The sequence below is a fragment of the Podarcis pityusensis genome, assembly GCF_964106645.2.
Source record: "Podarcis pityusensis genome assembly, chromosome: 13".
Classification (NCBI taxonomy): domain Eukaryota; kingdom Metazoa; phylum Chordata; class Lepidosauria; order Squamata; family Lacertidae; genus Podarcis; species Podarcis pityusensis.
This window is the reverse complement of record NC_138038.1, coordinates 17,737,986-17,751,650: the sequence shown is the minus strand read 5'-3', so window position 1 is coordinate 17,751,650 and position 13,665 is coordinate 17,737,986. Positions and strand designations below refer to the sequence as shown.

The 13,665-nt window shown below is 46.9% G+C and overlaps 1 protein-coding gene across 11 annotated transcripts in view; it reads left to right on the top strand.

Annotated features, from left to right (window-relative positions):
- Positions 1 to 13,665, top strand: part of LOC308460505 (paired box protein Pax-6-like) — a gene marked incomplete at its 3' end in the record, with an annotated part of 51,701 nt that overhangs the window by 20,611 nt on the left and 17,425 nt on the right. For all 11 annotated transcript variants that reach the window (XR_013978574.1, XM_080977002.1, XM_080977003.1 and 8 more), the window contains exon 3: positions 7,802 to 8,029. Coding sequence is in view for 10 of the 11 variants with exons in the window: in XM_080977002.1 (XP_080833128.1) it covers positions 7,915 to 8,029 (115 nt within the window). The remainder of the gene's footprint in view (positions 1 to 7,801; positions 8,030 to 13,665) is intronic.

Genomic DNA, 13,665 nt, shown 5'->3' with positions numbered 1-13,665 from the left:
GCCCTGTACTGATTACAGTGGTGCCCCGCAAGACGGAAAACCCGCTAGACGAAAGGGTTTTCCGTTTTCAATGCACTTCGCAGGACGAATTTCCCTATGGGCTTGCTTCGCAAGACGAAAATGTCTTGCGAGTCTTGAGATTTTTTTTTTTGCTCCCCCCCCCTTTTCTAAGCCGCGAAGCCTTTAATAGCCTTTTAGCAGCTAATCCGCTAAGCTGCTAAGCCTTTAATAGCCGCTAATAGCGCTAATACGCTAATAGGGTTGCTTCGCAAGACGAAAAAACCGCTAGACGAAGATACTCGCGGAACGGATTAATTTCGTCTTGCGAGGCACCACTGTATTTTGAAAAGAAAAAGCTTGCACTTAGGGTCAAAAATGACGGACATCATGCTTAATTTGGTAGCTTGCTAAGCCCCAGTTTGAGATAACGAAGTTTCCAGTTTGGGCTGGGACCCGAAATTCCCAGATGTGGTCAAGTCACAGGTTATTTTTGACACTCTCTATAAGTCAGAATGTCTGTTTCACAGAGCTGGGGAGCTATTTGGAAAATAAGCACAAGCGTGCTCCCAGGAACGGATAGGCTGAGTGTCCAAAGGCATTTTTGTTTGCTTGTTTGTTTTAAACATACATGCTCCTCCCTAAATAAATTTGATTTAAGGGTGGTTTGCCATCAGGGCAGTTTACAATTTGTAAAGAAGGGCTTAGCCCAGTAGAGAGCACACACTTCGAATGCAGAAGGCTCTGGGTTCAATCCCTCCAGGCAGGACTGAGAAAAGCAAATGATTGCCTGACACCCTGGAGAAGGCAGAGGAAGTGGAGTGAAGAGCATTATGTGGGCTGACTGGGGTGGGCTATAACAAAGAGACAGAGAGCATGGTTGATTTCTCTGTTCTGAGACCAAAGCCTGCTGAGCCTATGGGAGAAGCCAGAGATCTGGAAATGGGAATGTTCTGAACACTCTCCAACTAGAGTCAAGTTGTATATCTGCAAATAAACCACATATCCAAAGGACACCCCAGTCTCCTCTTTGCCCCATTTCCAAAGGAAACACAGACCCTGGGTAAAGCACACCTAGAACTCCTTCAATCATCGTAGGGATTGGGGTGGCGTGTAATAAGGCTTTTAAATGTATGGTGTGTATCACACTTGACAGTGATGTTTTGGTGTGAAAATAAAGTGTCCCGGTTTTCATTTCTGCAGTTTTGGAGAGTTAATAGAGGCAGTGTTGTCAGGCTGTCACAATTCTCCTGCACATCCCCTTAGTACGAAAAAAAAAGGTAAAGGACCCCTGGCAGTTAAGTCCAGTCGCGAACGACTCTGAGGTTGCGTGCTCATCTTGCTTTACTGTCCGAGGGAGCTGACGTTTGTCCGCAGACAGTTTTTTGGGGTCATGTGGCCAGCATGACTAAGCCGCTTCTGGCGAAACCAGAGCAGCACACGCAAACGCCATTTACCTTTCTGTCGGAGCGTTACCTATTTATCTACTTGCACTTTTTGGCATGCTTTCAAACTTCTAGGTTGGCAGGAGCTGGGACCAAACAATGGGAGCTCACCCCATCGCAGGGCTTCGAACTGCCGACCTTCCAATCGGCAAGCCCTAGGCTCTGTGGTTTAGACCACAGCGCCACCCGCGTCCCATCCCCTTAGTACACACCTGTATTATTATTATTATTCCTACTCTGGTCTCTTATTGCACTAATACAGCAATTTTGCAGTTCTGACTTTTCAGCTTTACAGCCTAGGCATCTGAGATGTGATGATTCCAGGGTACCATCGACAGTTGGGCTACACAAACTCTAGGGGGAACAGCTCCCTATTCTGTTCCTAATCTAGGTACTGCCTTGTTTTTCTGTTCTCGCTCTCAGCTTTTCCTAGGATAGGGAAGGCAAAGGGTGAGGACGGCCCTCTGTTCAAAACTTTCACTGCAGTTCTTATCCAACGCTGCTGCACTACGGATTAACTATGGATGCTTTTAAAAAGAGTCAACAAAACAATTGCCCTCACTCGAGTTCTAAAAATCTGGTGGTGGCAAGCTAAGGTCAAGGTTTCAGAGCAGATGTGGGGAAACCTCTGGACTGCTAAGCGTTGTTGAACTACAACTCCCATCATCCCCAGCAAGCATGACCAGGGGATGATGGGCGTTGTAGTCCAACAACGTCTGGAGGGTGAAAGATTCCCAGTTTGAGAGGCTTGGTGTCAAGCTATTGGCTGTTTAGGGCCGGTACAGGTCAGTATGGCCGGAGACACCTGGGGCAGGAGGGTTGATATCAACACATTCATGCAACATATGCCCACCTCCCAAATTCATGATCTGCAAACACTTCATCTGCCCAGCCACATGCAGCTTCTGCCTGCCTATCTGCTCCCTTACTTATCCAGCTACTTCAATTTTATCCATTCATATTGCTCACCTGCTTGGGTTAGCTGGGGACCAGGATGGGATGAATGGGAGTAGCAACTGAGGACCACCATCACCTAGAGAGCCTAGAGGGAGAGAGAGAGGCAAATGAGGTTTCAGTGCTAGGAATATCGGGGGGCTTTGGCTGACACGAAGGACTGACAAAGGCAAGAATTGGGTGCTTTTACGGCCCATGCAAAGGGAACCTGCCGGAGGTATGGGATCAGGTGGTGCTGGGTAGCCAGAACAAAAGGCTGGGCAGCCAGACCCTGTTGATACACCCTGGGTCTGCATCTGCAGCCGCTGCTTTCAAGGACACGGCAAGCGGCTCTTGACATGTTGAGAACAGCAGGTCCCTGCGGTGGAGGAGATCTCTGGCTGTGCAGTGTGCATGGATAGAGACACATTGCTCTCTCTCTCTCTCTCTCTCTCTCTCTCTCTCTCTGTGGCCTCTTTGAGTGCCCCACCACTAATAAACCTGGCATGCGGTAGCCATGCATAAAAATGGGGGCAGAGTAGGAAATCAGAGGGAAAGACACACAATTCTCAGACCTTACATGTGTCCCTATTTTCCAGGGACGTCCCTGACTTAGAGAAGCTGTCCCGATTTCTGATTCGATCCCAGAATGTCCAGCTTTTCATTATGACGTCCCTGTTTTCATTGGAGGAATGTTGGAGGGTATGGGGTTATCTGACCCCTGAGCCGTCTGAAGGCGATCCTGTATAGGGAAGGGTTTTTTTTTTAATGTTTAATGTTTTATTATGTTTTTATATATGTTGATAGTTGCCCAGAGTGGCTGGGGCTACCCAATATGATGTGGGAGGGCTATAAATTATCATTATGTAATGGGATGTCTCTATTTTTATCAGAGAAATGTTGGGGGGGGGTATGCAGTTTATAATTCAAATCCAGGGCTTTTTTCCAGCCGGAACTCACCAGAACTCAGTTCTGGCACCTCCTTGGTGGGTGCCATTGCCATTATGAGAGAACAAGGGAGGTGTTCAGGGTGAAGTTCCAGCACTTCGCTTTCTAGAAAAATAGCAATGCCCAAGACAATATACAATCTTTTCTTAGTTCAAATGTTTTATTGCCAGAGACCAAGTACAGTGGTACTTCAGGTTAAGTACTTAATTCGTTTCGGAGGTCCGTTCTTAAGCTGAAACTGTTCTTAACCTGAAGCACCACTTTAGCTAATGGGGCCTCCTACTGCCGCCGCGCCGCCAGAGCACGATTTCTGTTCTCATCCAGAAGCAAAGTTCTTAACCTGAAGCACTATTTCTGGGTTAGCGGAGTCTGTAACCTGAAGCGTATGTAACCAGAAGCGTATGTAACCTGAGGTACCACTGTATACTCTTTACTTCTTCCCCTCTTTCTTGAGTGGTGGGAAAGAAAGGAAATCAGTTTCCTTCAGCCCTAGAGACTTTCTCTCTCTAGGCAATGACTATTTTGTGTATGTCCAGTTGATGCACGACCACTTTTGACCCCAGAAGCAGCCGGGGTGGGGCGGAACAGGGCAGAATGGGTGTGAAATGGGCTTACACATGACCGCTCACTCTGTGAAAATGGGGAGTTTCCTTTATATTCATAAGCCTCTGTGTTTGTTTGTGTGTGTGTGTATCTATGCAGCTGAGAAGGAATGAATTCATGATTATTAAATTTACACCACACCTTTTTTCCCTCAAGGAGCTCGCGGTGGCAAATGTGGTTCTCTCCCCTCTCCATTTCACCCACACGACCACCCTGTGAGGTTGGTTAGGCTTGGTGGCTGAGTGAGGATTTGAACTCTGGTCTCCCAGGACTTAGTCCAACACTCGAACCGCTACGCCACAATGGCGTTCCGAGTGAGATGGTTTTCAGCAGCTCAGGGAGAACCTGAGGCACCAATCCTCTGCAGCTCAGCGAGCTCGGAGCGTAGAAAGACAAGCAGCATCTCAAGCCTTTACAGTCCAGTGGTACCTCGGGTTAAGAACTTAATTCATTCCGGAGGTCAGTTCTTAACCTGAATTTGTTCTTAACCTGAAGCACCACTTTAGCTAAGGGGGCCTCCTGCTGCTGCCGCACCGCCGGAGCACGATTTCTGTTTTCATCCTGAAGCAAAGTTCTTAACCTGAGGTAATATTTCTGGGTTAGCGGAGTCTCTGACCTGAAGCGTCTGTGACCTGAAGCGTATGTAACCCGAGGTACCACTGTATTCTAGTAACAAACCCCAATACTTCTGCTCCTGAGAGCTTTGCATTCCAGGGATGAGGAACCAGTCTCAACCTGAGGGCCGCCTTCCCTTTCACACAAGTTTGTGGAAGCCGCATGCCCCTGGTGGGTGGAGCCAGAGGCAGGAATGGGTGGAGCAATGAATTTGGCATTTGTTCAGTAGGCTAGTTTCTACACACATGACTCTGTAACCTCCATCCAGACAACTGAGAGGCATGATCAGAGTTAAAGGGCACATTCTAGCTAGGCAAGAACCATCAAGAAGGGTCTGAGGCTTCCTACCCCTGGGGTATTCCATGAACAGTGCAAAACAGGCTTAAAAGTGTGTGTGTGTGTGTGTGTGTGTGTGTGTGTGTGTGTGTGTTTAGTTAATAGCCATATAACCAATTTGCCCAAAATAAGGGCAGGGAACAGCCTCGAGGGTGATTCTTTTATGCAGCCAACGTTGTCAAGTGGGTTTTATTGCTGGACTTGAATTTGGATTCAATCTTGGATTCAAATCCCTTTTCTCTGGGAAAACAACTCTCATTCCTCCTCATTCCCTTCTCTGTAAAATGACGTAACTAAGACCTTATTACGACACTTTCCATTTGCATCCTGTCTTTCTTCTGAGGCATTCAACACAGCATACCTGGCGTTTCTTGCCCGTTTTGTCCTCACCTGTGACGTAGGTTAGAATGAGGGCCGGGAACCGGCCCAATGCCACCCTGTGAGCAAACTCTAGGGCTGGCCAGGAATTTCAACCTGGGTCACCACAGGTCCTAGATCCGCCCTCTAACCGCTATACCACACTGGCTCTCGGTCGATCGGGGATGGCGGGGACTGGTTGTTGGCATTAGTCCAGGGGTCAGCAAACTTTTTCAGCAGGGGGCTGGTCCACTGTCCGTCAGACCTTGTGGAGGGCCGGACTATATTTTGAAGGGGAAAAAATGAACGAATTCTTATGCCCCACAAATAACCTAGAGATGCATTTTAAATACAAGCACACATTCTACTCCTGTAAAAACACCAGGCAGGCCCCACAAATAACCCAGAGATGCAGTTTAAATAAAAGGGCACATTCTACTCATGTAAAAACACGCTGATTCCTGGACTGTCCACGGGCTGGATTTAGAAGGTGATTGGGCCGGACCTGGCCCCCGGGCCTTAGTTTGCCTACCCATGCATTAGTCTGTCTTGAGAGACAATGGAGTTTGCCTGCAGGGGTGAAGTCAAACTCCTGTCTTAGTAGCACCAAAGTGACCTCCCTGGGGGAGCAAGGCTGGGCAGTGTGTATGAGGGTCCTAGGCTGCCCGGACAACAGGACCCTCCTCTCGGCCTCACTGATGTGGTCCAAAGGAAAGCAGAGCTATACATTTGGCACCAGCTTGGCTGTAGGAGGTGCTGGAGTGAGGCGTACGAGGTGCCATCCAACCGTCTTGGGGACACCACTCTGGATTTGTTTAGGGTTTACTCCTTAGCCTTTTCTTCTCCTGAAGATGTCCCACAAGGCAGTGGAGGTTTAGGATCAGAATTTCCTTTTCCTAGATGGGCTACCTTCCCAGGTGGACTAGTCCCCTCTGCCCATCACTTCCCCCCACAGTACATGCAGAAAACACCTTCTTCTTTTGTATAGATATAATTATTAATTTTTCTATTTTACAATTTCAAATAAACATTTTAGGTACTTTAAAATACCCAGTGGCTTCCCTTTTTCTCTTTCCATGGTTCATTTTGCATATCTTACATCCCTGCATATTTTACAATAACCATTCCAATCGGTTTTCCCAAAAAACATGTTTAGGGGTACTCTCATTTTCCTACTCATATTGAAATACTGCCCCTCAATGAGGCCAAACTTAGATTCACAAAATGTTTAGGGGTATGCGTACCCCCTGCCTCCCCCGCCCAGAAAAAAGCACTGATTATATCCATCAAATATGTTTTACTCTGTTTGCTTTATCTTAAAGCTGCCAGTGTTTTCAGCTGTACACAGTTGTTTTCCATATACTCAATAAACGTTTTCCATCTTCTTTAAACCTATTCTTCTTTCCCTCTTATTCTGTATGTTCCATCTGCCAGTTGCGCATATTCTGTCAACTTAAGTTGCCAAACCTCTTTTAGTTGGGACCTCGCTCACTTTCCGTTTTGGGGCTAACAGAACACCTTTTCTGGTAGCTGGGGATTTCTGGCACCTAGGAAAATGCCTTATTTTTATTTTTTTTTAAATTTTGTTATTAAAGATTTCTTAGTTTACAAAAAATGTGTGCATTGTCTCTTTTTTCAAGTTGCGTTTTCTACAGATCAGTTTCATTTGTTGTGAGACATTAGCATTACAGTGTTCGGTTAGGAAGAAAATAGGGGGAAGAGGTGGGGAATGGTAAGTGGGATGGGGTCAGGTGGCAATGCGTCTATTCTTCTACTTCGTGTATGTGTGGGGTTTTGTGTCAGCGTCACTTGTGTGGGTTCTCTTACTATTGTTGTATTTTCTTGGTGGTGAGAGAGGTTGGGGGTGCCCTAGAGTGTGGTTGTTTGTCTTTGATTGGCTGTAGTGAGATTTGTTTTCCTGTGTGTGTGTGTGTGTGTGTGTGTTTGGATCAGGTTATTGGATCAGCAGATTATTGTTGTTGTCTTGTTGGACTATGTATGTGATAAAGGGGAACCATACTGGGGTGAAGGCGTCTTCTTCTATTTGTCCCCATGTCAGTTTCAGATTATTGGTTAGTTTTTCTAATAAGGCTGCTTCCCATACTATTTGATACCAATGGTCCATGCTTACTCCTGACAGGTCTCTCCAGTGTCTGGCTATGATGCCTCTGGCTGGGTTATGAGCTCTTTGTGGGCATTATTATCTTGGAAAATGCCTTCTAGACCATTGGACTCACTCTTGGTCTCTTCCGCTCACTCCACCGAAGCCTGGTACAAAAAGCTGTGCGTTAAAGGTGTTGAATGTGGCCGCGTATACACCATACATTTAAAGCACATAGCATCCCCCAAAGAATACAGGAAACTATAGTTCACCACTGCAGACCTACAGTTCCAGGCACACTCAACAAACTGCAGTTACCAGGATTATGATGTGCTTTAAATGTATGGTGCGTATGCAGACTTAGTGGGCGAATTCCTGAATTCTAGGCCCAGTAACTGCATCCCCCTTTAAACTTTGTATTCAGCACCTGTGGACTAATGGTTTCTCTCTCATTCTTGTCTTTCAGGTTTATCTGGGGCAGGGCGTGTGCCCTGCAGCTCGTGTCCCTCCAGGTGGGGGGCATCCATCCAGCAGCCCCACTTCCCTTCTCCCTACCCCTCTGGCCTTCAGCTCCATTCCATGGGGGTGGATGGCATGTATGAGAAGAGCAGAATGCTGAACATACAGAACAGCACGTGGGGCAGTCGCCAAGAGTGGTACCAAGACAGTTTGGTGACAGGACCACCCAACCCTGGTATGAAGGGATGGGGGATGAATTCGATTCAGTTTGCATTTACTTGCTTAATTTGCAGTTTCTAAAAGGATACCATCATCATCATCATCATCATTATTTATTGAATTTATATACCGCCTTATACCTGGAGGTCTCAGGGTGGTTCACAGAATAAAATCAAGGTATAAAACCACAAAATTACATAATAAAAACAAAAACAACCCAATAGCTCCCCCCCCTCAAAAAAAAAAACACATTTTAGAAGGGCATAAGTTGTAAAATTGGAACCACCAAAGGCCTGGTTAAAAAGGAACGTTTTTGCCTGGTGCCTAAAGGTGTATAATGAAGGTGCCAGGCGAGCTTCTCTGGGGAGAGCATTCCATAGACGGGGAGCTACTGCAGAGAAGGCCCCGTTCTTGTGTTGCCACCCTCCGAACCTCTCAAGGAGGAGGCACACAAAGGAGGGCCTCAGAAGATGATCTCAAGGTCTGGGTAGGTTCATATGGGGAGAGGCGGTCCTTGAGGCATTGCGGTCCTGAGCCGTTTAAGGCTTTATAGGTCAAAACCAGCACTTTGAATTGGTCCCGGAAACTAACCGGTAGCCAGCGCAGCTAGACCAGGATCAGTGTAATATGCTCAAACTGTCTTGCTCTGGTGAGCAACCTGGCTGCTGAATTCTGGACTAGCTGAAGTTTCCGAACCGTCTTCAGAGGCAGCCCTACGTATAACGCATTGCAGTAATCTAACCTTGAGGTTACCAGAGCATAGACAACAGTAGTTAGGCTATCCCTGTCCAGATAGGGGCGTAGCTGGGCCTGCATGAACAGAAACAAGGCCAGTGCTTTCTTTACCCTAAAAAAGTACCGGTACTCACCAGCAAGCAGGCAGAGGGGCCAGCATGTGGGGAAGGGGCATGGCCTGAGGCCAAGGCTGGGCGGTGAGGGCGGATTAGCTGATTGATGCTCCCTTGTCCACCCACCCACCCACCTACTGGGGTGCTGCCGCGCAGGTAAACACGCCTCTGCCGCCCAGGAAGGAGGCAGCAGGGCTCTAGGAACCTGTCAAAGCATCACGTCTCTTTCTCTAAGGTCAGCAAAGGCTTCCCGGGCTTGGGGAAGGAGGCATGAAGCTCTGACAGGCCCAAGAACCCTCCCGCCTCCCCCTTCCCAAAAAGGTGACGGTTCTGCGTACTGTTGCATACTGCCAGGAAAAAAGCCCATCCTTTGATCTTTGCAGTTCTCTGAGCTTTGCAGTTCTCCAGCCGTGCAATGTGTACATAAGTGCATATACTAGGGTAACGTGCATTAAAAAATATACCAAAAGGGCAGGGTGTCATTAGGGAAATTGCTTTGTGAAGATGATGATGGTGATGATGATTTATTTCTTCTACCCTGCCCATCTGACTGGGTTACCCCAGCCACTCTAGGCGTTATAAAAACTAGGCATTATAAAAGCAAGACATCAAACATCAAAAGATGTGTATGTTATGCGGAATTGCATATAAACATGTATGTTTGGAGAAATTAGTGCTAAAATGCTGATAAATGTGTGTGTGTGTGTGTGTGTGTGTGTGTAAACTGAACTGAAGGTTGGAAAAATGAGAAACTGAGATTGACAGATTTGCCTGCCTCTTTCTGTTCGTATAGATCTAGGTATTAACGTTTATTTATGTGCCTGCTCTTCCCAGGACCTCAAGGTGGTGCAAATGGTTCTTCCCTCCTAATTTTATCCTCACGACAACCTTTGAAGGGAGGCTAGGCTGGGAGAGAGTGAGCAGCCCAAGGTTACTTACTGAGCTTCACAAACACACACAAAGATTGCCCTTTCCCGCAGTCTGGAGAGTATGAGCTAGGCTTCCCGAGGGGCTAGATCAGGCGTGGAGAATCCGCGACCCTCCAGATCTTGCTGGACTACAACTCCCATCATCCTCGATTATTGACCAGGTTTGCTGGATCTGATGGGAGCTGGAGCCCAAGAACTACAGGAGGGGACACAGGAGAGTTCCCCATCTCTGGGCTAGCTAAATGTCAGTGTGCTTACATCTACGCCATACATTTAAAGCATATCCCCGCTCCCCAAGAATCCTGAGAACTGTAGTTTACCCCCCAGGGAGCTACAGGTCCCAGGATTCTTACCAAACTACAGTTCCCAGGATTATTAATTTTTTGGGGGGGGAAAACCATGTGCTTTATATGTAAGCGATAAGAAAAGCGGGTTTGAGAGAGGCAGATGTAGAATAGAGAAGTGGGATGGTGTTCATGCTTGTGTTCTCATCCCTTTCTCCAGTTTAAGCTGTGTCTCCTTTGTGGCTTTTGCTCCTTTCAGGTTCCCAATGCTCTGTTCTGGGTTTTGATATCCACAACAAGTAGCTAGTCCCCCAGAGAAACTCGAGACAGCAGTCATGGGAAGAGGGAATATCTCAGGACTTGGCAGTCCATTGCAGCTCCCAACAAATCAGGGCTGCTTGTTGTACATCTAGGGCCAGTGTCAACAGCTGGCACCCTGGCCCACTGCCCTCTATGTGCTGACACCTGCCCAGGGCCAACAGGTGCTTAGGTCTAGCCACCATTTAAATGTCCCTGCAATGTAACATCACTCCCAAGACTTTGTGGGATGCATTTACAGTGGCTGAAGCCCAGTCCTGCTCAGAGAATTATTGTTGCTTCTGGAACTGCCTGCATATTGTATCAAATATCAGTGCCGGGTTGGTTTGAGGCAGAAGTTCAGGTCAATTTGCTTTTTAATACGAAACTACCGAATTTGCCGGAAGAAAACTCAAGCCAAAAACACAGCTATTGCCCGAAACTTGCATTTCTCTGAATTTTGTGACGCAGCTTTCGCATCGAGTGACGTGCATAAAAACCTGCATGTTAGGGGGTAAATTGCGTTTAAAAAGGCACTTAAGTGAGAACAACATACGAAACATGCATGGAGTTAGGGGGAGATTGCTCGGGGAAATGTGCATTCTCTACGTTTTTGTGAGGACTTGCAAAAGACATTGCAAGCTGATGCAAAAATGTGGAGAACTGAACCGAAGATGGGGGAAAGCAGAAGCTAAAGCTAAGAGATTCACCCATCCCTAGATGTGGGTATACTCTTGATAACAATAGGCAAGCTCTGGGTTTCCCTCAAAGTCCTTACCTAAGGAAGTGATGCCCTTTTACCTTGCAACATTTTGGGTTTTCAGTCTGAAACCTTGGAGAGCCACTGTCATTCAGTGTAGACAGTGCTGAGCTAAGTGGACCCAGTGCTCTTCCTCTGTATATGGGCAGTTTCCCATGCCCCTATCTCAAGCGGTAACCAGCTTGCCTCTGTGCATTGGATGCAATGTGGCATGTTCATACAGAGTCCATAGAAGGCATGCTCTGCAATCCCACAATTCAGTTATGGGGTCCACTGTCATAAGCTGCGGCAGTAGCCATTGGTTCCAATGACCACAGTCGGAAGTAGTAATGCTTCTGAATATTAGTCGGTAGAAACTGCAGGAGGGGAGAGTGCTGTTGTGCTCGGGTCCTGCTTGTAGGTTTTCCACAGGTGGACCACTGTGAGAACACGGATGATGGACTCAACAAGCCATTGGCCTGGTCCAGCAGTCTCTTCTTATGTTCTTGAACTGGGATTGGGTTAATTTATGGAGGAGAGGTCTCTACAGTGGCTTTATGCAGCAGTATGCCTCTGTAGAAGAGAAGGCAGTGAGAGATTTTACTTTCTTGGGCTCCATGATCACTGCAGATGGTGACAGCAGTCACGAAATTAAAAGACGCCTGCTTCATGGGAGAAAAGCAATGACAAACCTAGACAGCATCTTAAAAAGCAGAGACATCACCTTGCCAACAAAGGTCTGTATAGTTAAAGCTATGGTTTCCCCCGTAGTGATGTATGGAAGTGAGAGCTGGACCATAAAGAAGGCTGATAGCCAAAGAATTGATGCTTATGAACTATGGTGCTGGAGGAGACTCTTGAGAGTCCCATGGACTGCAAGAAGATCAAACCTCTCCATTCTTAAGGAAATCAGCCCCGAGTGCTCACTGGAAGGACAGATCCTGAAGCTGAGACTCCAATACTTTGGCCACCTCATAAGAAGAGAAGACTCCCTGGAAAAGACCCTGATGTTGGGAAAGATGGAGGGCACAAGGAGAAGGGGACGACAGAGGACGAGATGGTTGGATAGTCTTCTCAAAGCTACCAGCATGACTTTGACCAAACTGCGGGAGGCAGTGGAAGACAGAAGTGCCTGGCGTGCTCTGGTCCATGGGGTCACGAAGAGTCGGACACGACTAAACGACTAAATAACAAATGCCTCTGTAGTTGCTGGGGAAGTGGGATGAAGGTTGGCACCTTCACATCTCCATCGTGGACTTCTCAGTGGCATCTGTTTGGCCACTTGGGAAGCAGGATGTTCGACTGCACAGACCTTTGGTCTGAGCCAGCAGGACTTTCTTTATATCCTTTATACCACAGACTTCAAATTATTACCCATTGAATCCAATTGCAATAATATGGGATAACTACTCCATATTGTCCTATCCATTGAACCTAATTGGAATAATATGGGATACTATTCCATATTGTCCTACCTATTGAACCCAACTGGAATAATATGGGATAACTATTCCACATTGTCTTCCCCATAAGGGTTCTTCAAGCTGAGTTCCATTGCAGTGCTTGCTGTCACTGAGATCTTTGCTAAGGTTGCATGCTTATTTAGCAATGTTACCTCTAAACAACTCTTTAGAGGACTTTATCCAATTTCTGATGAAAAAACAAAGTTGGCAAAAGGTCAGGAAAGCAACACAGGCTCGAGGCCCATTCAACATCAAGTCCCAAACCTTTGATGCTCTCCTGCTCCCGAAAAAAAGGAAGATGGCTGCCAAACACTTGAAGCAGGGTTTTGAGCTCTAAGGCCAACTCTAAGGCAAGTTTCTGCTCTATAACCAACCCTTAGCACTTGTTTTTATCCTCTCTTCCATTTTACTTCTTAACTCCTACCCATAAGTAGACAAATATTCTCATTCACATCTCACATACACATCCCAGAAGTGGCGAACTAGGGTCCTCCAACTTATTATGGTAACAGAATCTTCCTTTTCATATTTTTTTTTTAAATTAAATAAATAGTATGTTACTAGTCCTCATCACTAGAGATCTGTTTGGAAAGTGGCTAGAGCAGCAGTTCTCAACCTGTGGGTCCCTAGATGTTGTTGGACTACAACTCCCAGCATCCCTGAGCTCTGGCCTTGCTAGCTAGGGGTGATGGGAGTTGTAGTCCAACAACATCTGGGGACTCACAGGTTGAGAAAAGCTGGGCTAGAGGGACACTGCACTCCTCAGTGAATCACCAATCTCACTTGAGCATTTGCCCCTCGGTGGTGCTGTTGGGCAGCAGCAATCTTTGACAGCAGCAGACTGTTCCTTTTTTTTCTGATGCTAGATCAAATGTACTTAGTACCGCTAAGTTGTGAGGCATTCATTCATTGGGGTGGATGAACATCCCCAATGTTTGGATTTTTTTTGTAGGGGGGGTTGTTGTTGTTGTTTAGTTGTGTCCGACTCTTCGTGACCCCATGGACCAGAGCACGCCAGGCACTCCTGTCTTTCACTGCCTCCCGCAGTTTGGTCAGACTCATGTTTGTAGCTTCGAGAACACTGTCCAACCG